The sequence below is a fragment of the Podarcis muralis genome, chromosome 7 (assembly GCF_964188315.1).
Source record: "Podarcis muralis chromosome 7, rPodMur119.hap1.1, whole genome shotgun sequence".
In the NCBI taxonomy this organism is placed as follows: domain Eukaryota; kingdom Metazoa; phylum Chordata; class Lepidosauria; order Squamata; family Lacertidae; genus Podarcis; species Podarcis muralis.
This window is the reverse complement of record NC_135661.1, coordinates 72,991,376-73,018,884: the sequence shown is the minus strand read 5'-3', so window position 1 is coordinate 73,018,884 and position 27,509 is coordinate 72,991,376. Positions and strand designations below refer to the sequence as shown.

The window sequence follows — 27,509 nt, the reverse complement described above, 5'->3', positions numbered from 1 at the left end:
TTTAAAAATGTTTAATGTTTTATTATGTTTTTATATATGTTGGACGCTGCCCAGAGTGGCTGGGGCTACCCAGTAAGATGTGTGGGGTATAAATAGTAAAATTATCATTATGAAATGGGACATCCCTATTTTCAATGGAGAAATGTTGGAGGGTATGGAACCAAGAATAACCCAACGTTAGTGCTGAATACAGCTTATTCCGGAATTCCAATAGATGTTTTATATTTTTACATTCCAGGCTGAAGTATGATCAAAATGTTGCTTCTATGGGCCTGGATCGCTCTTCTGTGTGGTAAGTATAGTCATGGCTATAAACTTTTGTGTTCTAACTGAAAACTATAGATTAAAGTGCTTTGGGGCCCATGTGCAACCTGCAATCTATGTTGCACTCACTATTTTTTATTTAACAAAATTGATATACCTCTTGCTAGAACAAAAGACCTGTAACTTGTTTACAAAAAAAAAAAAGTCTAAAAAAAGTCATGCACGTCACTTTGAGCTCTTTAGGTAACAAGTGACTAGTAAGTCTAAATAATAATAATAATAATAATGTACAAAATAAAACCAGTAATTATTACAAATGTTGCAGTTACATACCTGGATAGGCTTGCTAGAATAAAAATGGTTTAGCAGCCCCTGAAAACAGTACAGCTCGCTGTCTTCCCATAGGCATCAGGTTTGCCAATGTGAGAACAGTAGGCTGGGGTATATAAACCTTCAGCTTGATTTTGCCTTCAGAGGCAGAATGCTGCCTTGAGAGCCATTTTGATTTTCAATTATTTCAGCAAATGCATCCCTCTCTCATCTCTTTAGGTAGAGTTTCTGGGCGAACCCAAGGGAAGCACTTCATAACAGCCTTCATGCAGAACGGGTTGCAGAAAAGCTTTGAGGATGGCAGTTTCAAACTCTTCGTCACTGGCCTAAAAGACGGCACCTCTGTCACTGTTGCCGTCTACAAGACCAAGTTCCTGAGGGACTTTGCTGTCAAGAGTGGTGAGACCGTGCCAGTACAGTTGCCAAGTAATGTCGAAATGGTTGGAAGCAACAAATTCCACTCTGCCGTCATCGTCAGGGCCTCCCATGATGTCACGGTCCTCTCACTTAGCTCCAAACCCAACTCAGTTGCCACCACAGTTGTCTACCCCAGGTATTTACTTGGGAATACTCACTATGTGGTGACACCTTCTGGAGAGCCTTCCAAGGGCTTCCAGGAGTTCTCCGTGGTATCCAGCCAGGACCCTACTCAAGTCTTCATCTATGTCACCGGTCAAGTGACTTTCCATGGGGTGACTTATGGGCCAGGAAGCAAGCTCGTTGTCTCCCTTGAAGCTTACCAAGCTGTCCAGATCCAAAGCCACCAGGACCTTTCTGGCACCAAAGTGGTCTCTCACAAGCCGGTTGTAGTCTTGTCTGGCCACAGCTGCATTTGGGCACATGAAAATTGCCAGCATGTTTTGTTTTTTTAAAAATATTTTTTATTGCTTTGTTTTCCAGGGTCAAAGTACAACGTCAATACATCGTCAATAACACAACAAAAGCTTTTTTACAAAATGAGAAAAAACAAAAAAGAATACACTTTTCCAAATCTTTTTTTCCATCATCAACTGGACTTCCCCACATCCTCCATCCCTGCATTCTTTACAATAAAAATCAACAGCAAATTAATACCTTGTTTCATGTGTTTTTGTAATTTCATCTAAATATTTACTCTAAAAGTTAAACTTTTCTCAGTCATAACTTAGTTTCGATCATTTCCGAATCTCAATACTGAAGCATGTTTTTCTCAAAACTTAGCAAATTCTCAACATTCATATAACTTAAAATGTTTTTGTAAATAGTCCTTAAATTTTTTCCAGTCCTCTTCCACTGCCTCTTCTCCCAGGTCTCGGATTCTGCCAGTCATTTCAGCCAATTCCATGTAGTCCATCAGTTGCGTGTGCCATTCTTCCAGTGTGGGTAACTCCTGTGCCTTCCAGTATTTGGCTATAAGGATTCTTGCTGCTGTAGTTGCATATAAAAAGAAAGTTCTATCTTTCTTTAGCACTCTCTGGCCCACAATGCCCAGGAGGAAGGCTTCTGGTTTCTTATGAAAGGTATACTTAAATACCTTTTTCAACTCGTTATAAATCATTTCCCAAAAAGCCTTCACCCTCGGGCATGTCCACCAAAGGTGAAAGAATGTTCCTTCAGCCTCCTTACATTTCCAACATTTATTATCAGACAAATGATATATCTTTGCAAGTTTGACTGGGGTCATGTACCACCTGTACATCATTTTCATAATGTTTTCTTTTAAGGCACTACATGCCGTAAATTTCATACCGGTGGTCCATAACCTTTCCCAGTCTTCAAACATAATGTTGTACCCAATATCTTGCGCCCATTTTATCATGGCTGACTTAACTCAATTGCCAGCATGTTTTTGAGCAGCTGCTGCCCATCCGGAAATGGGGCAAAGAATTCTTGGTAGCCCCACTGCCCTTCCAGACCAATTACGATGTGGCCTATGTGGCTGCTTGCCAGACAACACACCTCCAAATCCGTTCTGGCACCCATTATGCCAAGCACCATTTGCAAGATGGGCAGGTGATTGCAGTTGAAGTGAGAGCCCAAAAGCCCCTGTACATCTCTTCCAATGTGGGGGTCCAAGTGCTGTTCTACGCCACAGGAGGGGTCAAAGAGGGTGTTCCCTATGACCCCTTCCTCTCTGGTGTCCCTGCAATGTCCGACTACTCCAAATCCTACGGCATCCTGGGTCAGGAAGGCTTCCACAACCTGGGACTCATTGTCGCAGAGAGCAGAACGTGCCAGAGCATTACCTTAGACAAGCAACCACTGCATTATGCACACTGGCGGGTCATACCAGGCACTTCCTACTCCTGGACTGAGTTCATCTTCAGTGGGCACCAGGCAATGCACTTTGTAGAACACCCCAAGTCTACCTTCAGCCTTCTGAGCATTGGGGTCGCCCCACACAATAGCTATGGCTCTGTGGCCTTTGCCATCCATTGTAAGTCCTGCCTTCCTTCCTCCTCTCCATCCTTCCTGTTACATGCTGCACATCCAGAGTTCCCCTGATGTATCCAAGATCTCAAAGTCATCTCCAGCTGCCACATCTATTTCTTCTTCTTAACCTATATCACCATATCCCAGAGGTAAGGAAGCTGCGGCCTTCCATATGTTGTTGGACTCCAACTCTCAACTACATGGCCAATGAACAGGGATGGCAAGAGTTGTAGTTCAGCAACTATTGGAAGACCACCAGTGTCCAGTCTCTGGTGCAGGAGCTATTGTGTCTTTTTCAGTCTGGGCACAATTAAGGCAGAGTTTGCTTCTGCACTAGAGCCATTTAGCACTGCTAAGGCATTGCTTGTACCCAGTCAGCTGGAAGAGCGATTAAAATGGTCATTCCATGCAGTATTTAATGCTATTACTAAATTTAGCAAAGCCCACCAGCAATGCTATTTTTCTAGAAAAAGAGGTGCCAGAATTCTCTTAGAATGGCAATGGCACCCATCTGAAAGGTGCCGGAGCTGAGTTCTAATGAGTTCTGGCTGGGGGTGGGGGACCCTGCCCACCAGCAAGGCCAAGATCCTACAATAATGTTTATTCAGAGGCCTCATTCAGTAAATATCCCTACAATTTTAAGAAGAAGTTCCCTCTGTGTGGCTCCTACCAACTGCAGTATCAGAGAGGAATTGCCTCTTAAAAGCTTCTTAATTAATTAGTTCCTGTTCTAATCAGAGGGGCTTTGATTCTTCATTTCCTCACTTCTTTCTTTTTTATAAATTGCAGTTGACAAAAAGAAAAGGAAAGAAAAAGAATGAGAGCAAACCAATGAGCAAAGATTGCCTCCCTTGAGAGAACAGGAGCTAAGAAATTCAATGTTAAATGTACTTATGATTTGCTTAATGATTTTATTATATGTTCACTTTCACTGAATACTGTGCACAGCCTACACACACACACACACACACACACACACACACACATCAAGCAGTCTAGAAATTTTCAAAATAAAATAAATCTATAATGCCATGTCCCTACTGAGCAGGAAGCATAAGATCCAAGAAGGAAATTTCTAATTAAAAGGGCATTAGCCCTGAGAAGCTTCAGTAACATTACCTGTGCACTTCTGTTGCATTTTTAACTTTAAAAATTGATGCAAATCAGGTCTGAAAAAGGTGGATGGGGAACACAGAAAGCACTGGAATGCAATAGATTGGCAATTCCATTTTCTGAATTCTCTCTGACAAGTGAGTGATCAAAGGATTAAACTGCTACTATGGAACATTTAGGCTGCTTTAGTAAGGGAATTATGGAAGTTTGAAAATAGTGTCATGCAGCACTGTGTTCTCCCATCTTGGGTGTCCAGATATTGCTGTATCCCATATCTCATCATCCCCAGCTGGCTTTGGATGATGGCAGTTGTAGTTCAACAACAGCTGGGGACCCAAGGTTGAAGAGCACAGGTACATCACGCAATTGGGCAAAAAAGGGAAACAGAAGTGATTTTATGACATGTCAGACCATTTGCTCACCTAGTCCAGAACGATCTGCTTTCCTTGGCAGCAGAGCTGCAGGGCCCTACCCAACTCCTGTTACCTGACTCTTGTAAGCAGAGGTGCCAAGGACTGAGCCTGGAACATAGGCACAATCTGCAAATGGTCTAGAACTGACCACCTTCTGCAAGCAACAGTTCCAGCTGATCAGCCAGCTAGCAAGGGAGTGAGAGGCACCAAAAGTGTGAGGCAAAGGCAAAGAGGAAGTGCTTGAAGAACTGCTTTGCATGCAGAAGGTCCCAAGCTCAATCCTTGGTTTCTCCTGGTAAGGCCGGGAAAGACTCCCTATCTGAAACCTTTGGAGAGCCACATCCAGTCAGTGTGGACAATACTGAGCTGGTTGGGCCAATGGTCTGACTTTGTAGGAGGCTGCTTGCTATGTTTCTATGTGCTTTTGTACATACATGACCTACTTCTCCTTAAGGCTGAACACAAAGAGCCTTCTCTGATTAGCTGAGTGCACAGGTAGGTTGATATGGGAGGAAAGAAGGAAGGACAGTGCTATATGAAGAAACCTGCAGTCCCATTATCCCTTTCCATCAGTCATGCTTGGCTTGGCCTGATGGGAACTGATGCCCAACAACATCTGGAAGGCCACAGGTTCCTCACCCATGATGTACAGAAATGGTTGGTGGTGGGGGACAGGCTTTGAGATTCTGTGGAACAGGGCGTTATTTCATAACCTATTATTTCCTTTTCTCTTTCATGTCTTTCTGGGCCTTCCAATATATTTCTGTACTGGTAGCTCTTCCATTTACCCTCAGTGATTCTTTGTGTTTTCTAGCAGCCCTGCCTCCACTGAGCCCTCATCCCATCCCCTGCAGTGGAACGAGTTGTGGAAAGGGATACGTATGCAGCATTACGCACAATCAGCCACAATGCGTCCCAGAACCTCAGACCTGCAATACCATCCAATGCCAAGAGGGGACAGTGTGCAAGATAGTAGAGGGCCATGCCAGGTGTGTCCCTCACCCACCATCTTGTCATCAAGTCCAGTGCCAAGAAGGGTCAATATGTGACCTAGCTGATGGCTTCCCTAAATGTATCCCAGCACCGGCATCCTGTGAGAATACTCAATGCAAGCCGGGAACAGTGTGCAGCCTCATCAATGGCTGGCCCCAGTGTGTGCCCCACCAGCCTTCCTGCCACAAAGTCCAATGTGAAGTTGGGACTGAATGCGAGGTTGTCCATGGTCAGCCTAAATGTGTCCCAGTAACAGCATCATGCGGAGTCCTTCTTTGTGATAAAGGGGCCATGTGTGAAGTGATCGATGGCTACCCGACGTGTGTCCGATTGCCACCATCCTGCCTGCATACCGTCTGCGAGCAAGGGACTATGTGTAATATTGTGGATGGTTGGCCTAAGTGTGTCCCAGGGCCATCCTGTGCCAATTTAAATTGTGTGGCTGGCACTGAATGTAAGACTGTGAACAACTTGCCCAGGTGTGTACCCGTCCTACCGTCCTGTGACAAAGTTCACTGCAAGCAGGGGACAGTATGTAAGATAGCTAATGGGATTCCCGCCTGCGTGCCCGTTGCACCTTCCTGTGGCACCATTCACTGCAAAGAAGGGACAATCTGTGAGATCACCGATGGCATGCCCAAGTGTGTGCCCACCGTAATATCCTGTGACAAAATCCAGTGCGCAGTGGGAAATGTCTGCGAAATGGTGAACGGGTGGCCCAGCTGCGTGCCCCTGCCGCACTCCTGTGAGAATACTGAATGCAAAACGGGAACAGTGTGTGATATTGTCAATGGCTGGCCGACGTGCATCCCAGATAAACCAACGTCGTGTGCGTCCTTTGTTTGCACAGAAGAGGCCGTGTGTGAAATGGTTGATGGAAAGCCAACATGCATACCCATCCCGCTTTCCTGTGACAGATATAAATGCAGACAAGGAACTGTATGTGAAATAGTGCATAACTGGCCCACGTGTGTGCCTTTGCCACCTTCATGTCAGAAAACAAAATGCGCAGAGGGGACTGTTTGCAAATTCATTGATGGAAGGCCCAAATGCATTCCCATCCCTCCCACCTGCGACAAGTTGCAATGTAAAGTGGGAACCATCTGTAAAACAGTTAACGGATGGCCAGAATGTGTTCCAGCCCCTCACTCCTGTGAAAACGTCTACTGTAGACAAGGCACCGTTTGTAAAATCATCCAAGGTTGGCCCCAGTGCACAGCAATCCAACCGTCCTGTGACAAAATCCATTGCAGTGAGGGGACAACTTGTAAAATGGTTGATGGTTGGCCTCAGTGTGCGCCTATCCCACCCACCTGTGACAAACTCGGCTGCAGGGATGGGACTACTTGTGAAATTATAGATGGTTGGCCAATGTGTGTTCCAATCCCAGCCTCTTGTGACAAAATCCAGTGCAAAGAAGGAACACTTTGTAAATTAGTTGATGACTGGCCCACCTGCATTCCCATTAGAAACTCGTGTGAAAAATTCACCTGCAGTACAGGAACTGTGTGTGAGATGTATGAAGGGCATCCAAGATGTATTTCCATCTCACCTTCTTGTGACAAGTTTCATTGCAAAGAGGGAACTGTTTGTGAAATCAGTAGTGGTTGGCCCAAATGTGTTCCCCATCCCAGCTTGTCCTCTTGTGAAAAATTCAGCTGCAGTGCTGGGACCAAGTGTGAGATATATGAAGGGCATCCAAGATGTATTTCCGTCTCGCCTTCCTGTGACAAGTTCCATTGCAAAGAAGGGACAGTTTGTGAGATCAGTAGCGGTTGGCCCAAATGTGTTCCACGTTCCAGCTTGTCCTCTTGTGAAAAAATCAGCTGCAGTGCAGGGACCAAATGTGAGATATACGAAGGGCATCCAAGGTGTATTTCCGTCTCACCTTCCTGTGACAAGTTCCAATGCAAAGAAGGGACAGTTTGTGAAATCAGTAGTGGTTGGCCCAAATGTGTTCCACGTTCCAGCTTGTCCTCTTGTGAAAAAATCAGCTGCAGTGCAGGGACCAAGTGTGAGATATATGAAGGGCATCCAAGATGTATTTCTGTCTCACCTTCCTGTGACAAGTTCCACTGCAAAGAAGGGACAGTTTGTGAAATCAGTAGTGGTTGGCCCAAATGTGTTCCACGTTCCAGCTTGTCCTCTTGTGAAAAAATCAGCTGCAGTGCAGGGACCAAGTGTGAGCTATACGAAGGGCATCCTAGATGTATTTCCATCTCACCTTCCTGTGACAAGTTCCACTGCAAAGAAGGGACAGTTTGTGAAATCAGTAGTGGTTGGCCCACATGCGTTCCCCGTTCCAACCCAGCTTCCTGCGAAAAATTCAGCTGCAGTGGAGGGACCAAGTGTGAGTTATACGAAGGGCATCCAAGGTGTATTTCCGTCTCGCCTTCCTGTGACAAGTTCCATTGCAAAGAAGGGACTGTATGTGAAATCAGTAGTGGTTGGCCCACATGCATCGCACGTTCCAGCTTGTCCTCTTGTGAAAAAATCAGCTGCAGTGCAGGGACCAAGTGTGAGATATATGAAGGGCATCCAAGATGTATTTCCATCTCGCCTTCCTGTGACAAGTTCCATTGCAAAGAAGGGACAGTTTGTGAAATCAGCAGTGGTTGGCCCAAATGTGTTGCCCGTATGAGCCCACCTGCTTGTGAAAAAAATCAGCTGTCATGCAGGGACTGTGTGTGAGATATATGAAGGGCATCCAAGGTGTATTTCCATCTCGCCTTCCTGTGACAAGTTCCATTGCAAAGAAGGGACTGTATGTGAGATCAGTAGTGGTTGGCCCAAATGCGTTCCCCATTCGAGTTCACAATTTTGTGGAAATGTCAGCTGCAGTGCAGGGACTGTGTGTCAAATGGCTTATGGTTGGCCCAGATGTGTTACAATCCCACCCTCCTGTGACCAATTTAGCTGCAGTGCAGGGACTATGTGTCAAATTGTTTCTGGTTGGCCCACATGTGTTCCCATCCCACCCCCCTGTGGAAATGTCAGCTGCAACGTCGGGACTGTATGTCAAAAGGTTTTTGGTGGGCCCCAGTGTGTTCTCAGCCCACTTTCCTGTGCAAAATTCAGTTGCAGTGCAGGGACAGTGTGTCACATGATTTCCGGTTGGCCCCAATGTGTTCCAAATCCTCCTTCCTGTGACCAGTTCCGTTGCCAAGATGGGACAGTTTGTAAAATTGTGGATTACTGGCCCAGATGTGTTGCTGTCCCACCATCCTGTGACAGAGCACATTGTCAAAGAGGGACTGTTTGTGAGGTCATCAGTGGCTTGCCAACTTGTGTACCCATTCTGTCTTCCTGTAACAAAACTCACTGTGCCCAGGGAATGGTGTGCCAGATTGCACATGGCCGGCCAACATGTGTTCCAGCAGCAGCACCTTCTTGCGCTTCTGTACATTGTCAAGTGGGGACTGTGTGTCGGCTTGTTAATGGGTTCCCCCAATGTGTGCACAACCCACCTTCCTGTGACAAATTCCGCTGCAGTGTGGGGACTGTCTGTCAAATTGTGAATGCCTGGCCCCAGTGCGTTCCTCTGCCGAGCTCCTGTCATAATACCCATTGCCAAAGGGGAACTGTATGTCAACTTATAAATGGACAGCCCAAATGTGTGCCAGTAGCAGCACAAGCATGCCACACAGTTCACTGCAAGAGAGGGACAACCTGTAAAGTTGTGAATGGTGTCCCCAAGTGTGTGTCTGTTTCACCCGCCCAGTCAATCTGCTGGGCCTCTGGACAACCCCACTACCACACCTTTGACGGACGCAGCTACGATTTCCAAGGTACCTGCACTTACACTGTGGTGAAGACCTGTCAACCCACTTCGGCTCTACCTTTCTTCCATATCTACACCAAGAGCCAGAAGAACTCCCGGTTCTCTTTCGTCAGCCAGGTCACCATCTCTGTCTATGGCTCCAACATCACCATGGTCAAGTACGAATATGGCCTTGTCAGAGTAAGAGCCCATCTCTGTGTGGTTTTATTAAAACTGAGGAAGTGGCACCAGGGGTTGGGAATCTATAGTTGTTGCTGGACTTCCACTCATTTCAGACTGTTGGCCAGCTGAAGTCCAATAACAACTGGAGGGCTACAGTTGGCTTATTTATTTTATTTCTCTCACACACCTGTCCTTCACTATAGCATTCCAGGGTGGGTTACGAGAGAGAGAGAGAGAGAGAGAGAGAGAGAGAGAGAGAGAGAGATATTGGTTCAGCAGCCTCTGCAGGGCCAGCAGTTCCCTACACCTTTTTTCTTTTAATTGCTGCATTTGAAGGTGGTGGAGATTTTGTCTCCTATCTACCTTTGTCAGAATCCACTTACCTGAAACCATCCTTCTTTACTGTGCTATTCTCACAGTTTTTCAGACACTCCCTGATTTTCCAAATTTGCATTCGGGGTGCTTCCCCACAAAAGTACTTGACTATTCCAAGTATAAGGATCCGTACGGATCAGGAATAAATATGGCTCTGTTTATATTTTAATGCGAGCCTACCAAGTTCACATTTTCTGAAATGATATGCAAACTCAAACAGCTCACTTTCAAAATTTTCAATTCTCTGAATTTTGCATTGCAGTTCTGCAACCGAAAAAAGGGCCGAAAATGTGGTATTAGGGGACAGCATGCATGAAAACACCAATAGCGGTGAAATGCGTTGTTAGAAAAACCTGCTTGCAAAAATGTGCATATTTGGAGAAATGCACACTGAAATGTTGGCAACTTTGTGAGAACATTATTTTTTAAAGAAACGAATTGCAAAGTGAAGCAGAAATGCAACAAAGTGAACTTAAGCCTAGAAAAAAGAGAAACTGACAGATTCATGCAGACCTACTCCTTTCTCGGTGTTGTTTTTAAGTAAATATGTTCTGACTGAGCCACAGAAACATAAGAAGATGCCTTATGAAAAGTCAGATTATTTTCCCACCTTGTCTAGTATTGCCTGTTTTGACTGGCAGCGAATCTCCAGCTACAAAGTCTTCTTGATCCTTTTTTGAACCTGGAGATATGCAAGGGACTTTCTTTTAAAATCAGAGAGCTTGTTTCACGTCACCTGGAAGTCACGTGATCACAAATGATTCTACTTTATTAGTCAGAATCACAACTAAAGTTGCTTCTTTAAATAGAAACTTTCTGAAGTTTGACCTCACTAGAAATGTTGGTGTTTTGCTTCATCACAGCCTTTGCAAACCTGGATTCCTCCAGAGGTTGTTGGGACTCCAGCACCCATCATCACTTGCCATTGGCCACACTGGCTGGGGCAGATGGGAACTGGAGTCCCAAAAAGCTGGAGGGCATCGGGTTAGAGAATGCTGCTGTGTCACTTCAATTAATTTGCAGAGTATGTGTATATAATCTTGACTAAAAAAAAAAAATTCTTTTATCTGCCTTTGCCGCTTCCAGGTCAACCAAGTACGCTCCCGCCTGCCCATAAGCATGCATGATGGGAAGCTCTCCTTATACCACAGAGGAGGCCAACTGGTTGTGGAAACATCATTTGGTCTGAAAGTTTACTATGACTGGAACTATTACCTAGTGGTGGAGGTCACTCCAGCCTTTCGGAGCCATATCTGCGGCCTCTGTGGCAACTACAACGGGGACCCCAATGATGACTTTATGACATCTTTGGGAGGCTTTGCCACCGATCCTGTGGAGTTTGGCAGGAGCTGGAAGGTGGAAAATGGTGATAGCCAATGCAGTCATGGCTGCCACGGCAAATGCTGGCGCTGTTCTCCGGAGCTGGCGACCAGATACAGAGCGGAGACTTATTGCGGCCTGCTTACTAAGCACAGAGGTGGCCCGTTCCGACATTGCCATGCCTTGATTGACCCCAAGCCCTATTTGAACGACTGTGTGATTGATTTGTGTGCCTTTGAGGGCTACAAGCAGATATTATGCCGAGCACTGAAGACTTACGCTGATGCCTGCCAAAGAGAAGGGGCAGTGCTATCTGCCTGGAGAAAACATGCCGGCTGCCGTGAGTACTGCAGAGCATTCATGGAGACAGGGATTAAGCTACCTATGCAATTATGGGCACCTAGATGAGGATCCTATTGTAGTATTTATTATTTACGTGTGAAATTCATATCCTGCCCTTCCTCCCAAAGGAGTCTAGGGAAGCAAACGCACAAAAGATAAAGTCATTAAAACATCTGAAACAGTGTTTCCCAACCTTTTTTGGGCAAAGGCACACTTGTTTCATGAAAAAAATCTCGAGGCACACCACCATTAGAAAATGTTAAAAAAATTAACTCTGTGCCTATATTGACTACCGTATTTTTCGCCCCATAGGACGCACCGCCCCATAAGACGCACCTAATTTTTGGGGGGGAGAATAAAGAAAAAAAATTCCCCTCCCCAGGCACGGGGCAGGCGCGGGGGAAGCCCAAGCTTCCCCCGACCCCAGCCCCCAGAACAGCCTGATATCCGCAAGCCTAGGGAGCCACACTGGTCTCCCCAGGCTTGCGGAGAGGTGCGTGAAGCTCGGGGGCGCTCTTCAGCGCGCACCAGGCTTCGGGATGCAGGCAGCTCTGCGCTACCCTCCAGAGCCCCGTGCGGCTTCGCGCTGGGATCCGGGGGGTGGCGCGGAGCTGCAAGAAGCCCTGGAGCCCAGGTAGCTCCGCGCCACCCTCCGGAGCCCCGCGCGGCTTCGCGCCGGGATCCGGTGGGTGGCGCGGAGCTGCAAGAAGCCCTGGAGCGCAGGCAGCTCCGCACCACCCTCCGCAGCCCCACGCGGCTTCGCGCCGGGATCCGGGGGGTGGCGCGGAGCTGCAAGAAGCCCTGGAGTGCAGGCAGCTCCGTGCCACCCTCCGCAGCCCCGCGCGGCTTCACGCCGGGATCCGGGGGGTGGCGCGGAGCTGCAAGAAGCCCTGGAGCGCAGGCAGCTCCGCACCACCCTCCGCAGCCCCGCGCGGCTTCGCGCCGGGATCCGGGGGGTGGCGCGGAGCTGCAAGAAGCCCTGGAGGCAGGCAGCTCCGTGCCACCCTCCGCAGCCCCGCGCGCCTTCGCGCCGGGATCCGGGGGGTGGTGCGGAGCTGCAAGAAGCCCTGGAGCGCAGGCAGCCCCGCGCGGCTTCGCGCCGGGATCCGGGGGGTGGCGCGGAGCTGCAAGAAGCCCTGGAGCGCAGGCAGCTCCGTGCCACCCTTCACAGCCCCGCGCGGCTTCGCGCCAGGATCCGGGGGTGGCGCGGAGCTGCAAGAAGCCCTGGAGCGCGGGCAGCTCCGCGCCACCCTCCGCAGCCTCCTACGGAGGGCGCCCCGTGCTCCGCGCTGCTGGCTGCCGCCCGCAAGCCGTGCACGCGGGGGGGGGGAGTTCCCCTGGGCGCGCAAGGCTTGCGGACAGCTGCGCAAAGAACGGGGCGTCCTCCGAAGGACGCCCCGCGCTCCGCGCTGCAGGCTGCCGCCCGCAAGCCTTGCGCGCCGGGGGGGAGTTCCCCCAGGCGCCCAAGGCTTGCGGACAGCTGCGCGAAGCACGGGGCGTCCTCCAAAGGGCACCCCGCGCTCCGCGCTGCAGGCTGCCGCCTGCAAGCCTTGCGCGCCGGGGGGGAGTTCCCCCAGGCGCCCAAGGCTTGCGGACAGCTGCGCGAAGCACGGGGCGTCCTCCAAAGGGCGCCCCGTGCTCCGCGCTGCAGGCTGCTTCGGAGCACCGGGAGAAGCGATCTCCCCGCAGCCCCTTGCTTCAAAAGAGGTCCGGGGGCAGCGGGGAAGAAGCGCTGCGCTTCCCGCTGCCCCCGGACCTCTTTTGAAGCAAGGGGCTGCGGGGAGATCGGTTCTCCCCGCAAACCCTTGCTTCAAAAGAGGTCTGGGGGCAGCGCGAAGCGCTTCCCGCTGTCCCCGGACCTCTTTTGAAGCAAGGGGCGGTGGGGAGAAGCGATCTCGGGCACCGCGGCGCGCAGGCGCACTACTCGCTCCTCTTTCCGCGCAGGCGCCTTCTCTCGCTCTTTCGCCTCCTTTTCTTTCTCTCTCGATGGTCCGCCTACAAAGGAGCGAGGGAGGCGCCCGCCATGTTTGGATTTGCATCCAGCAGGAGATGCCGCCGCCGCCCCGCCTCTCCCGCCTCCCTCCCACGGCACACCAGGCAAGGTCTCACGGCACACTGGTGTGCCGCGGAACATCGGTTGGGAAACACTGATCTAAAAAATGTAAGAAAGTTCCCAACACAGATGCAGACTGGGAACGATCTCTGCTTAAAAGGCTTGTGCAAAGAGAGAGGTCTTCACTAGGGACCAAAAGACAACAGAGGTGGTGCCTGTTTAATATTTAATAGGAGGGTAGGTGCTATGATGCTAAAAGACTATCGTATTTTTCGCTCTATAACACGCACCAGACCATAACACGCATGTAGTTTTTAGAGGAGGAAAACAAGAAAAAAAATATTCTAAACGAAATAGTGGATATATGATTTTTGTGGTTCATGCTGTGGCCACATGTGATCTGACAGTGAGTTTGGAGTAGCCCAATGCAAAAATCCTGAGGATCCATGTGGATCCATGCTTTGTAACCACGGAGGAGAGAAGGAAGGGGAACCATGGATCCTCTGCTCACGACTGCAGCAGATCCCCCACCACCACCCGCAGGCATTCGCTCCATAACACGCACAGACATTTCCCCTTACTTTCTAGGAGGAAAAAAGTGAGTGTTATGGTGCAAAAAATACGGTAATTACTATGTTGGACAGAATGGTCCTCCTGATAAGATAATGTCTGCAGGAAGCCCTCTCCTGCAGGGTGCTGTGATCAGTTGGATATATAAGGGATGAGATGATCTTCTAAGTAAGCTAGTCCTTGAACTTAGCCCAGTATTAATTGGCAGCCGGTGCAATTCTTTCAGCTGTGTCATTACATGGTGGTAATATCCTGCCCAAGTGAGCAATTGAACTGCCACAGTTTGCACTTGCTAAAGCTTCCAGACCAACCCCAAATTCAGCCCTGCATAGACCCATTGCAGTAATGCAACCTGTGGTTCCAGAAGGGAATGTGTTTCATAAGTGAAATACTGTGCACATATATGGGCAAATATTAAGTAAGTGTATTCAGGAATACACTATCATAAAATAAAATAAAAAGATTTGACCCTGCGATTTAGCTAAAAGGCTCTTCCACAGTTCAGTAGTCCTGAACCGCCTTGAGGAGGGAAATGGCTATTTTATTTTGATAGATAAGCTTACAGCAAGGATGGGGAACCGATGGCCCTCCAGATGTTCTTGAACTACAGTTCCCATGATCCCTAGCCATTGGCCTTGCCAGCTGATAGGAGGACCCTGATTTAGAACCTCAGTGTATTAGATGAAATGTTGCTATCAAGCAAAGATAGGGCTTTATGTAAGAACAGTGGCTGTGCTCACCTTTGCTTTCCTTTCTGCAGCCATGTCTTGCCCTGACTACAGCCAATACATGCCCTGTGGCTCAGCATGTCCTGCCACCTGCACCAACCCTGATGCTCCAAAGCAGTGTCACCTGCCCTGCGTGGAGACCTGCCAGTGCAAGGCTGGCTACGTGCTGGATAGTGGCAAGTGTATTCCCCAAAACCGGTGCGGCTGCGCCTACCATGGTCGTCTCTATGCGCCCAAAGAGCAGTTCTGGGGTGACCAGCAGTGCCATCAGCGTTGCTTGTGCAGGGCGCAAGATAAAAAAGTGATCTGCCATGAGTCCCGTTGCAGAGAGATGGAAGGGTGCCATGTGGTCAATGGCATGAGAAAATGCTACCCCACCTACTATGGGACCTGCACTGCTGTGGGACAGTTGCATTACGTCACCTTTGATGGGTTGCGCTATGACTTCTACGGGACCTGTGTTTATCGCCTGGTTGAAATCTGCCACAAGAGAGCAAACCTGACCCAGTTTCAAGTCCTGGTTCGGCATGAAAGGAAGGGACACAAGGATTATCCTGCCACCAAAGCCATTGAGGTCAAAGTCTATGGTTTTACAATCACCGTCAGCCATAGTAAAGTCTTGGTGAGTGCACTTCTTCTGCCCTTCTGCTAGAACTCATGCAATTTCTTGGATTTATCAATCACTTCCTATTTCTGAGGTTGATTATTCAGTATGAAAGCAAGCAACCCAAACAGGATAGTTTATTCACAATTATGTATTGATATGGAGCTCTTAAAGTTCTTCTGTCTCCATAGTATCTTCTCCTAGGGCTAGGCACAACTCGCCATTTTCATTTATGTATTTGCTTCTTTGTTTCCTTTCTTTTATATCCACACTTTCTTCCGTAATGGAATCCAAGGTAGCATACATGAACAAAGCTATCAATGCTTACTAGTCATCATGACTATGTTCTACCTCCACTGTTAGAGACAGAATGCCTCTGAATTCCAGTTGCTTGGAATTGCAAGGGGGGAGAGTAGCCCTGTTGCACTTGTGTCCTGTCTGTAGGCTTCCCAGGGGCATCTGGGAACTAGAATAATGAACCAGATGGACCATTGTCCTCATCCAACAGGGCTGTTCTTGTGTTCTTTTGTTCCCAAATATCTTGACTTGCAAGTTGAATACCTATAGGCGGCCCAACTATGTGTTCATTTATTTGCTGTGGTGGTTAGGACTGATGAGTGTTACAGCCCAAAACATCTGGAGGACATCCAGTTGGGGAAAGCTTATCTAGCACATTACTGTCTACTTAGACTGGCAGTGGCTCTGAGACAGTGATTGGCAGGCAGAGTCTTTCCCATCACCTACTGCTACCTGGTCCATTTGAGCGAAGGCAAGACCTTTTCCCTGAAAAGCATGTGTTGTCCCACATCTGCTTTATATAACATCTCTAAATTATTTTCTCTCTTTCTCTCTCCCTGCTCCACCTTCCTTTTCCAGTTGAATGGATTGTTGGTCCACCTGCCCTACAACATTGAATACAACAAAGTTGCCCTCTACCGCCACGGCTGGGATATTGTGATCACGACTGATTTTGGTTTAACTGTCGCATTTGATGGGACTAACAATATCCGTCTCACGGTGCCAGGAGCCTACAGGGGTGACGTGTGTGGCTTGTGTGGCAATTTCAATGGGCGGGCAGATGATGACATGACTCTGCAACACAGCCAAGTTCTGACAACTAACCCAGGGGACTTTGGCCGAAGCTGGAAAGTTCGGGACATCCCAGGGTGCATTGAGAAGGAGAAGGAGGCCTGTCCAGACCTTGTGAACATTGAACACACACAGAAGACGAGCAAGGAGTGTGGTCTCCTGCTGGACATGCGCGGCCCTTTCAGGGAGTGCCACAGCAAGGTGCCACCTCAATCATATTTCAAAGACTGTGTCTTTGACTTTTGCTCCAACAAGACCAATAAAAATGCCGTCTGTCACATCATCTCCTCCTATGCCGCAGCTTGCCAAGCATATGGCACCAGGGTCTATGAGTGGAGATCTGCCAGTTTCTGTAGTAAGTTCATGGGCAATAACCTTGCAGAAAGTGAACCCCCAGTTCCTGCCAAGGAATGATGAGTACATAAACTCCCAGGCCAATTTTCAAAATTATTTTATTTGATGGAGAAAGTGGATAGAAAGGTTTTCCCTTTCTCAGTACTTAGAGCTTGAGGTCGTCCACACTGATTGGCAGGTGATTCAGGACAAATAAGAGGAAGAGCCTGAGTTCACAATATGTGGAACTTGTTGCTACAGATTGTGGTGGTTGCCACTTGCATACACACAATAGGGATTTGACAACTATCCGTGGAATGAAAAGTGGTATATAAATACATTGTGATATGTTATGTTCATCATCAATGATAGCTATAGTCATGATAGCTATAGGCAGCCTCCAGGTTTCAGAGGTCATATAAATCTGGGTAGCAGTTGCTTGAGAGCCTGATGGGAAAACCAGTTTCTTCATCCTCTGCTTGTGGACTTCTCAGAAGAATCTGGTTGGGCTTTGTGGAAAATAGGATGTTGAATTGGATGGACTTTTTGATCTGATCCAGCTTATGCACTTATTCCTAAAGTCAGGATCAGGAGGTCTCCTCTCCCTGCTAGAAACAAACTTAAGATTTGGAAATGTCTGAAATTAGTATCTCTTCCTACACTTACATTTTAGGTTGTGGGGATTAGGAGAAGACGCCAGACTGAGTGGGGTTCAACCAGGTCAATAAGGTCTTCCTGTCTCTCTCCAGCTCCTAAATGCAGCGCAAACAGCCGCTATAAAGTCTGCACCAGCAATTGCCCAGTGACGTGTCTCAGCCTCTTTAACCCAGTAGCGTGCACTACTAGATGCCACGAGGGATGCGAATGCAATGAAGGTTATGTTCTGAGTGGTGACCAGTGTGTTCCCATCTCCCAGTGTGGCTGTGTCCACCAAAGCTTCTATTGCAAGGCGGGTGACTCTTTCTATCTCAACGGATTCTGCAAGGAGCGATGTGTATGCCAAGTAGGTGGCATCATGGACTGCCACCGTTCCTCCTGTGGTCCTAACGAGGAATGTCGTGTGGTGGATGGTGTCCAGAAGTGCCACTCACTTGCCCCCAAGAGGAGTGGCTCTTGTCATGTGGCTGGTGACCCACACTATCTCACCTTTGATGGCACCACATTTGACCTCCAGAGCAATTGCACCTACACCCTGGCTAGGAGCTGCACGCAGAAGACCTCCCTTCAGCCCTTCTCTGTCAACGTGGAGAATGAGAGGCGGTCCAGGGGCAAGGTCTCTGTGACAAAGGTCGTGTCAGTCACAGCTTATCAAAACACCATCTCCATCTTGCGGGAAAAGAGAGGCATTGTCCTGGTAAGCCTTTGTGAAACGGAGAGCAATGGAACATGGTTGCTTGCTCGAAAGACATGAGGGGTTGAATAAATAGGGTGAATGGTTGCAGCAATGAGGTTGGGTAATGATATAGCTATGGGAAATATTGGCTCAGGGGGTGGACTGTAGCTCAGTGCAGAGCATCTGCCATGTATGAAAAAGGTTGCAGGTTCAATCCCCAACACCTAGGGCTGGCAGAAACCCCTGAGAAACCCTGGAAGGTTCCTACCAGTCAGTGTAGACAATACTGAGCTAGATGAACCAATGTTCTGATTCAATATAAGACAGCTTCCTCTGTTCAAGATGTGCACAGTAGAACTGATGTGTGGCTGGTGGGCAACAATCAATATACAATAGTCATATTAGCAAAGCTAGATCTAGGTTTGGGGGAGGCCTTGGGAAAGTCTCTACAGGTGGGCCCCCTACTTCATCAGTGAGTCCCTGTGGCCAAAGCTGGCAGCAGCAGCAGCACTACAATTAGTGTTTGGCAGGGCCATATTACCCATAGGTGCTAGGGGTGCGGGGCACCCGGGCGCTGGGCTCTCAGGGGCACCAACCGAGAGTCTGGGGAAGAGCCCGCCCGCCAGTCAGAGTGCTGCGGTGGGCTCTTCTGCTGCGGGCGACCAAGCCAGCAAGACACTGGGTGGCCGGACGGCTCTGCCCTCATGCGCGTCTGGGACTGGGCAACCGGGGGGGGGGGTGCTGGGTGGATCTTTGCACCCCGGCGCCACATATGCTTAAGACAGCCCTGGTGTTTGGGCAGCTTGGCAACACCTTTTTTAATTTTCTGCTTTGACCACAGAGTAAGTCCTTGACATTACAGGAAATCTAAAATGGTGGCTCCAAGCCATCCAGCACAAGGGGTCCAGGGCAGGTGTCAGTACAGTGATGGGCCCTGCTTGCAATCTGGAGAGCCTAGTGCTCAGGGATGCTATGTGCTAATGCTAGGTTTGCACGTATAAGGAACGTATGTAGAAAACAGACCAATAAACAAGGACAAAAGGTGAAACTACATCAGATGTTGGTTTGGACACATCAGAGGAGTGGCCATTGTCTTAAACTGTCTGTCCGCCTGATTCTCACTAACTTTCCACTGCCACAGGTCAATGGTGCGATCACCTACTTACCTTTCCGGTTGGTAAGTGATGGTATGTGGGCGTACTACCATGGTGACAACATTGTGATTCGGACAGACTTTGGCTTATTCGTCTCTTTTGACCAGCTCTACCATCTTGTTGTCAGAGTACCTGAATCCTATCAGGGCCAGACCTGTGGCCTATGTGGTAATTATAATGGCAGATCCAATGATGACCTCTTCCTGCCCACTGGCCACCCAGCCTCAAGCGTCCAAGTCTTTGCAGCTGCTTGGAGAGTGGACGTCCCCACGGCTGTCTGTGCAGATGATTGTGCTGCTTCAGTATGTGGTGCATGCAGAGAGAGCCGGAAGGCCAGCTATGTACACAGCAGTCAATGTGGCATACTTCAAGCCCCATATGGGCCTTTCAGTGCCTGCTTTTCCACCATCAACCCTGCAGACTTCTACAACAATTGCGTGCATGACCTCTGCAAAGCAAGAGGGAACACTGTTATCCTCTGCCGGGCTATCCATGCCTACGTCACTGCCTGTCAAGCTGCAGGCGTCAAGATCAAGCCTTGGAGAACAGCAGCATTCTGCCGTAAGTCCTCCTATAGAACTAGCTTTCTAAGGCCACAGGCACCTAACCCCACTTTCACAACCCCTTCCAGCATCCTTCTTGATCTGTGCACACTAGTATCTATTAACAATCTCAACTATACATCCAAGAACAGGTATTACCAACTTGTCTGCTCATAGTCCGGGCTTGGTGATGGAAGCGGCAGCATGTAACATCCCAATTCGTACTTTGCAAAACAATGGCAATTTTCCAAATGCAGTGCTGCAACCCAGTGTACAAAAGTGCATATACTAAAGTGTGCATAAAAGTTCATATATTAGGGGGAAATAATTCACAAAGATGCTTTATATCAGGGAAAATCACTTTGCAAAAATGTGCATGTTAGGCAAAACTGCATACAAAATTGTGCATATTGGCAGGGGAGAAATCACATTGAAATGTTGTTGAGTTTTCCCAGTGACTTTAAAAAAAGCAAACTGACATGGAAAGGTGGAGACCTGAACTTAAGACAGGAAAAACAAGGAACTGGGAATAAACAAAACTGTGAGATTTACCAATTCCTATTCTCCATCTGGCCCCCATATGTTGTCAGGTGTGAGGCAGCTGAGTCCAGTTCAAATTTGTACCCTTGATTGGCCAAGTTTGGCATGTGGGATGGTGATTTCTTATCCATGGTGCAGACAATACTGAGCTAAATGGACAAAATGGTCTGAACTGACTCAGTATCCTAGCTCCCTATGTTCCTAATCCACACTCATCTTCCCCTTTCATATAGTAACTTAATTTTCCCCAATCTTTCTTGCAGCTATGAAGTGCCCAGTCAACAGTCACTACGATATCTGTGTCAGAGCTTGCCCCAGAGGTTGCAGAGAAGCAGTCAGCATCACCAAGTGCTCTAGCAACTGTGCCGAAGGCTGCCAGTGCAAAAAGGGTTACTTTATGGCTGGGTATCATTGTGTGCCTATTAGCCAATGCCGGTGCTTTCACCAGGGCACATGGTTTAAGGCAAGTGACAAGCACTTTCTGAAAGAACAAGAACATGTTATCCCAATACACAAGCTGGCTAAACTGGAATGCTTGAATTTAAAGGCATTTGGTTCAGTTGGGCTGTGGTTTCTCTACAAAGATCAGGAAGAGATGCTAGTGTGTGTGTGTGTGTGTGTGTGTGTGTGAGTGAGAGAGAGAGAGAGAGAGAGAGAGAAGGAGAAGGAGAAGAACTTTAACATGCACACTTACAAACAGAGGCATAACCACAGCTGCACACTCACAGATTGTTCTTGTTAAGAATTCTTCTGCACCAAGGGGAAATAACACCTGAAGAAGCGTTTTGCTCCAACAGGAAGCAGAAGGCTAGCTGGGATGTTTATGGAGCAACAAGAAGAAATAATGTTGTAGAGGCAGAAATGGGAGTGGTGTAGGTTCCAGAAGCACATTTGTGGGTGTCACACGCCCCTGAAGTTTGTTAGGCAGATCTTTCAGTGTGGTGGCATTCATGTTTTGGAATATGCTCCCACTGGAAATTAGGAGGCACCAACTATTTTTTTCTATTTTTACTCAATGATGTGATGAAAGTATTTGTTTTCTGTGTCAAACACACACACAAATTTGCAGTTGGGTCAGCAGAACTGTGATGATAACATATGGAAGATACCACATAAACTCACCATACGTTATATGATTTCAAACATGGCAAAATGCAAGAGTCACCTGCTTTCAACACTGTGTTTTTATTGGCAGGTTGGAGTGAAGGTGATCACAGCCAACTGCAGGGAGGAGTGTACCTGCCATCGTCAAGGTCGGGTCGTGTGCACACCGCTACCATGTGCAGCTGGGCAAACCTGTGTCCTGAGTAATGCCAAGTGGACTTGTATCCGGCAAGAGGGCCATTGCACCATTTCCCAGGGGCACATCTTCACAACTTACGACAGGGTCTCCGGAAAGGTTCCCCCTGTAGGGTCCTATGAGATCTCCGTGCTCATCAACGCCAAGTCTACATCTTGGTTCCGGGTGGTGATTCAGCTGCAGAAATGTCCTGCATGCCCCACACCCCTTGTGGTCACTGTCACAATCTATTTCCACAAGCTTATTGTGCTGCTGAAGCAGGACAGCTCAGTAACGGTAAGAAGTAAAGAATGGAAGCTGACAGAACTCATATTCTATCAGCCATTATACCTTTCAGTATCCACTTCTTATTTCCACATAAGCTTTCTTGCCAATCAACGCACCGCCATCTCACCTCCCACTCTTCCCACTAACTTGTCATTCTTTTTATTTATCCGCCCTGGAATGCTGTAACTAATGAGCATTAAATTAGCGTATACAGTTGCAATAGACACTCTATAAGGGTGGGCTTAATTCTCTTTGGCCAGCCTTCCATAGGATTCATGCCAGAAGTGGGCAGGGCCAAAGCCAATAGCAGGAAAAGCAATAACTGACAAGGGGTGGAGCCACTCTACACTTTCACACATGCATGCACCATACCCACCCACATAAATACACGCACCACACATTCAGCACTCACCACACAGTCAGTTGGCAATAGAGATGCAGGTTGGATGAGACTATCAGCATGTGAAATGTCCCACAAGAGGGGACAAGACACTGGATAAAGTTTATTCGAATGTAAATCACGGCTATAGGGCTTTACAGCTGCCACACTTGGGCCAGTCCGACCATATGTCTCTGTTCCTGGTACCAGCATATATCCCACTCAGGAAACGGGCTCCCACAATATTAAAATCTGTTAAAATCTGGCCTGAAGGTGCTATTCACCAGCTGCAGGACTGTTTTGAGAGAACCAATTGGGATATTTTCGATCGTTCAGACCTGGAGGAGCACACGGCGGCAGTTCTGTGCTATATCAATCACTGCACAGACACTGTCACAGTAAATAAATCCATCCGGTTCTACCCCAATCAGAAACCCTGGATGAATAGAGAGGTCCAGTGCCTGTTGCGGGAAAGGAACAGGGCTTTCAGGTCAGGCGAGGTGCAGCTTTACAGTGTGGCAAGAGCAAACTTGAAGAGGGGTATTCGACGGGCAAAACTGGATTATAGGCTGAGGATTGAGGATAATTTAAGGAGCAACAACACAAGACAGATGTGGCAGGGGATTCAGCATATTACCAACTACAAACCTAACCTTGGTGCTGTCGACGGTGACCCTTTGCTGGCGGAGGAGCTTAACCTCTTCTTTGCTCGCTTCGAGAAGGAGCCACCTGAGACGCCGGTATTACAGCCACCAGCCCATAGGGGCCCCTCATTCACGGTAGAGGAGCATGAGGTGAGACAGGTATTGAGGATGGCGAATCCGAGGAAGGCGGCTGGACCTGATGGCATCACTGGAAAGGTGTTGAAGGGCTGTGCGGATCAGCTGGCGAGGGTCTTTACTAAGATCTTCAACAAGTCCTTACACCAGTCTATTGTCCCACCCTGCCTGAAGTCGTCAACTATTGTCCCTCTGCCTAAAAAATCCACAATCAGTAGTTTGAATGACTACAGACCAGTTGCACTGACTCCAATCATCATGAAGTGTTTTGAGAAACTGGTGCGCCGTCACATTATTTCCTGTCTTCCATCAACTTTTGACAACTACCAGTTTGCATACAGGGCAAATAGATCCACAGAAGACGCTATCACCACCACTCTCCATGCTGCTCTGTCCCATCTGGAGCAGCCGGGGAGTTATGTGAGGCTGCTGTTTGTGGATTTTAGCTCTGCTTTTAACACTATCCTCCCCCACAGACTGGTGTCCAAGCTAGAGGCGATTGGACTCTCCAACTCCACCTGTCTCTGGGTTTTGGATTTTTTGTCAGAACGTTCTCAGAGGGTTAGAGTAGGGTCACATATGTCCACAGCCCTTAGCCTTAACACCGGCTCACCACAGGGTTGTGTGTTGAGTCCCCTGCTCTATGCTCTCTATACGTATGACTGTACAGCCATCTATTCCAGCAACAAAATCATCAAGTTTGCTGATGACACTACGGTGGTAGGGCTCATTTCAGGAGGGGATGAGTCCGCCTATCGGGACGAGGTGGAGCGGCTCTGTGTTTGGTGTGGAGAGAACAATCTGGCTCTTAATACGGCTAAGACCAAGGAATTGGTGGTGGATTACAGGGGGAAAAAGGCGGACATTCAGCCCTTGTATATCAACGGGGAACGGGTGGAGAGGGTGGCGGAATTCAGGTTTTTGGGAGTAACTATCGATCAGGGCATGACTTGGAGCGCAAATACCACTGCTCTGGTGAAGAAGGCCCAGCAGAGAATTTATTTCCTCAGACTTTTAAAGAAGAACAATCTGAGTGAGAGACTGCTGGTGTCCTTCTACCGAGGCTCCATAGAGAGCATTCTTACATACTGTATTTGTGCTTGGTTCTCCAGTTGTACAGCTAGGGAGAGGAAGGTGCTCCAGAAGGTCATAACCACAGCCCAAAGGATTATTGGTCATCCTCTCCCATCTTTGGAAGAACTGTACGGTTCCCGTTGTCTTAGGAAAGCAAACAACATCCTGCAGGATTCATCTCACCCGGGATACAGTCTGTTTGCACTACTGCCTTCTGGCAGGAGATATAGAAACATCAAGTCAAGGACAAATAGACTGAAAAACAGTTTCTATCCAAGAGCTGTGGCCTTTTTGAATGCTGTAACTCGATAGTGTGACCTGGGAGTTTGATGGGTGTGGGTGTGGGTGTGGCTGGAATGTGGTTTGTTTGGATGTTGTGGTTGTTTTGCTTTTGTTGTTTTTAAGGGATGGCATCCAATTTCGTTGCACTTGTGCAATGTTGCACTTGTGTAATGACAATAAAGAATCTATTCTATTCTATTCTATATAGGAAAGCTTTATATGAAAACTCTGGAGAGGTGAATGCATTGAAAAATGTAGAGCATAGAATTGGAGGGGCACAGAGATCAGAGAAAGAATAAGGATGTTAAGAATTGCCACTGAATAAGCAAATTTAAGGGTAGTTTTGCTCAAACAAAATGCCCAGGGATATAGAAGACTATCAGTAGTTTTCTTAGGGGCTAGTGACATAATTCAGTGTGTGTGTCACAGAAAGAGTGAACGAGCGAATAGGTACACTTCTGAGTCATAGGCAATGGCGTAGTTGAAACTCAAGTTGAATTCGAAGGTCCTCTCAAGAGAAACTTCTATACAAATTCAAAGGAAAATGAAAGGAATTTTGATAAGAGTTTCAAAATATATGGGTATTTGGGTATTCACATACATTTCTGGAAAGGTTCCCTAGCAAATGTGCTAGATGTATGATACAGAAAATGGAGGGAGGGGTGGTAGTCTAAGGCCATGAGCTTTAGAAGTTTCGTGACAAAAGCTTGAAATTGATGAGGCTTGCGGGAGCCAATGCAGAGGCTTAAGAGGTAGGTCTTGATCATATCATGGGGAAGAACAGTGAGTTTCGCAGAAGCTATATCTCTCTAGCAACCACACATCTTCTAAAGTTATATTGTTGTTCTCCTTCTTTTGTCTTTATCATCTGTAGTAGTTCTAAATGACCAGCTGGTTTACATGTTATAGGTTAATGGGCACCCAGTGCATCTTCCAGTCCAGCCCTCAAAGGAAGTATCGATAAGCCTGGCTCAGGACTTGGTGACAGTGGCACACAGATCAGGTGTGCGGGTTCTCTATAGCACCAGAGGAGACCTGACAGTGGCCATCAGTGGTGAATTGGCCAACAAAGTATTCGGAGCCTGTGGAAACTTCAATGGGAATGGTGCAGATGACTTGCGGTTACCCAACGGTAGAGTAGCGCACACCATTACAGAGGTCATTAGCCACTGGCGAGTAACGACAGCTATGCAAAATGGTATGTAAGGACAGAAACCAATGTCTTATTTCACTAATCTATTTAATGATCCCCACTGCTTAAGTCAATGGGCAAGGGTGCAACCCCCCCCCAAAAAAAGCAACTGGGACATAAATGATGGCAACTGGATACTTGGTTGTTTAAGAAAGTAGGTTTCTACTGGTGCTATTTATGCTGCTCTGTTGAGCATCTCAAGGTTGCACCCCATGACCCAAGCATGGAGGAAGAAGGATAAGAACGAACAGTTTATTGGGGCCTGTTGATCATGGAAGACTGGGCCTCAACTGTAAACCCATTACCATTGGGGGGGGTGTGTGTGTCAAATTGTAGCTCATGCTTGAGGGTGTTAAGGTAAACTTATTTCCCTTTCTCTATTTATGATTTCTGCTCTTCTTTCCTCCTCTTTTCTTCCTTCCATTATTTCATCTTTGCTTCCTTTTAATTCTTTTCTTGCTTTCTTCTCTTCACATCCTTCCTTTCTTCCCCCTCTCCACAATATGTTTTTCCCTAGAAGCATGACTCAGTCTAAACGAGGACTTCCATGGCACTGCTTGAGAACCAGCAGACTTTTCCACCCTGGTGCTCTCCAAGTGGTCTGGACCATTGGTCATCCTGGCTGGGGCTGCCTAGCGTTGTTGTCCAAAGAATCTGGAGGGCACCAGGTTGGGGAAGAATGATATAAAAGTGCTTCTTCACCATCGTAGCTCTGTGGTGGAAAGAATGTTCTGCATGCAGGAACGGGCCAAGGGGAAACCCACTCTGACCCATGCCTAGAAATAGGGTTACCATACGTCCAGAATTTCCCAGACATATCCAGAATACTGCATTCGTCAGCAGCGTCCAGGCAGAAATCAACTAAATGTCTGGGAAAATCCAGATGTATGGCAGCCTATGTTGGCAGTGCTGATTTCCCCGATTTCCCCTTAAAATAGCTCAAAAACGACAATTTTATGACACGAGTAGAAGTGTGGGCAAGCCTCGACAGGTTTACTCATCCTTAGCAATGGCTCCTTAGTGTCTCCTGTTAAGAACAATGCCTATACACAGTTTGGAATTGCCCACCATGATGCATGTCCAAGTATGGGTATACTCCCGCAAGGGATTTGGAATACTGTTGTTTGATATACAAGGCGCTGAATGCTCTGTTATTCTCTTATATTTTTAGCTCGTTTTAAAATCCACTCCTACTGAAACCTAGAATCGAGATCACTTTTGGATGCCAACCCCTCTGAGGCAATATCTGGACTGGTATCGTGACAGAAACAGCTTCTCCCTGGCTGAATCCCAGGGATAGGACAGGCATCTGTTCTCCCAAGCACAATGGAACACCTCTTGCTGTTAAATAAATGTACTTCCCTGCAGCAAAGCAGATAGGGTTCACCAGCTCAGTAATGCTGAGATTCAGCTCCACAGAGATTGTACATAAGTTCGGTCACTAGCTAGCCTCTGCTTCCTTGAATTTGCATTGTTTGCTGTTTTCCGTTTGTTTCACTAGCTTATTCACATTTGACTCAAAGTGTCACATAGCATACATAGAGGGGTCCCTCTGCCAAACAGTACCACACATTCCAATCTGATGTGTGATAGCTGCTCCCCAGGTACACAGCAAAGTCTTGGTTCAAGGCTACAGCTGTCTTTGGGGCATGGCAACGGGCGTTTCATGGCAATGTCTTGACCCAGACCGAGTCGAATCTAACAGACAAATCAATAAAAAGCTTTTGGTAAAGGTCTTGCATTTGTGTGAGTCCATCTTGACAGCTTTTTGGCAAAATAATGATT

General features: G+C 47.7%; 1 protein-coding gene across 1 annotated transcript; it reads left to right on the top strand.

Annotated features, from left to right (window-relative positions):
• The first annotated feature begins 246 nt into the window (after positions 1-246).
• LOC144328463 (uncharacterized) lies at positions 247-27,509 on the top strand. Its single transcript, XM_077932083.1, is given in 14 exon segments — positions 247-292; positions 814-1,451; positions 2,416-3,010; positions 5,347-8,185; positions 8,187-9,486; positions 10,930-11,503; positions 14,889-15,478; positions 16,337-16,904; positions 17,632-18,236; positions 19,357-19,930; positions 20,715-20,914; positions 21,647-22,027; positions 25,442-25,730; positions 26,896-27,509. Coding segments are annotated over 14 exon segments (9,225 nt in total). The 3' UTR covers positions 26,922-27,509.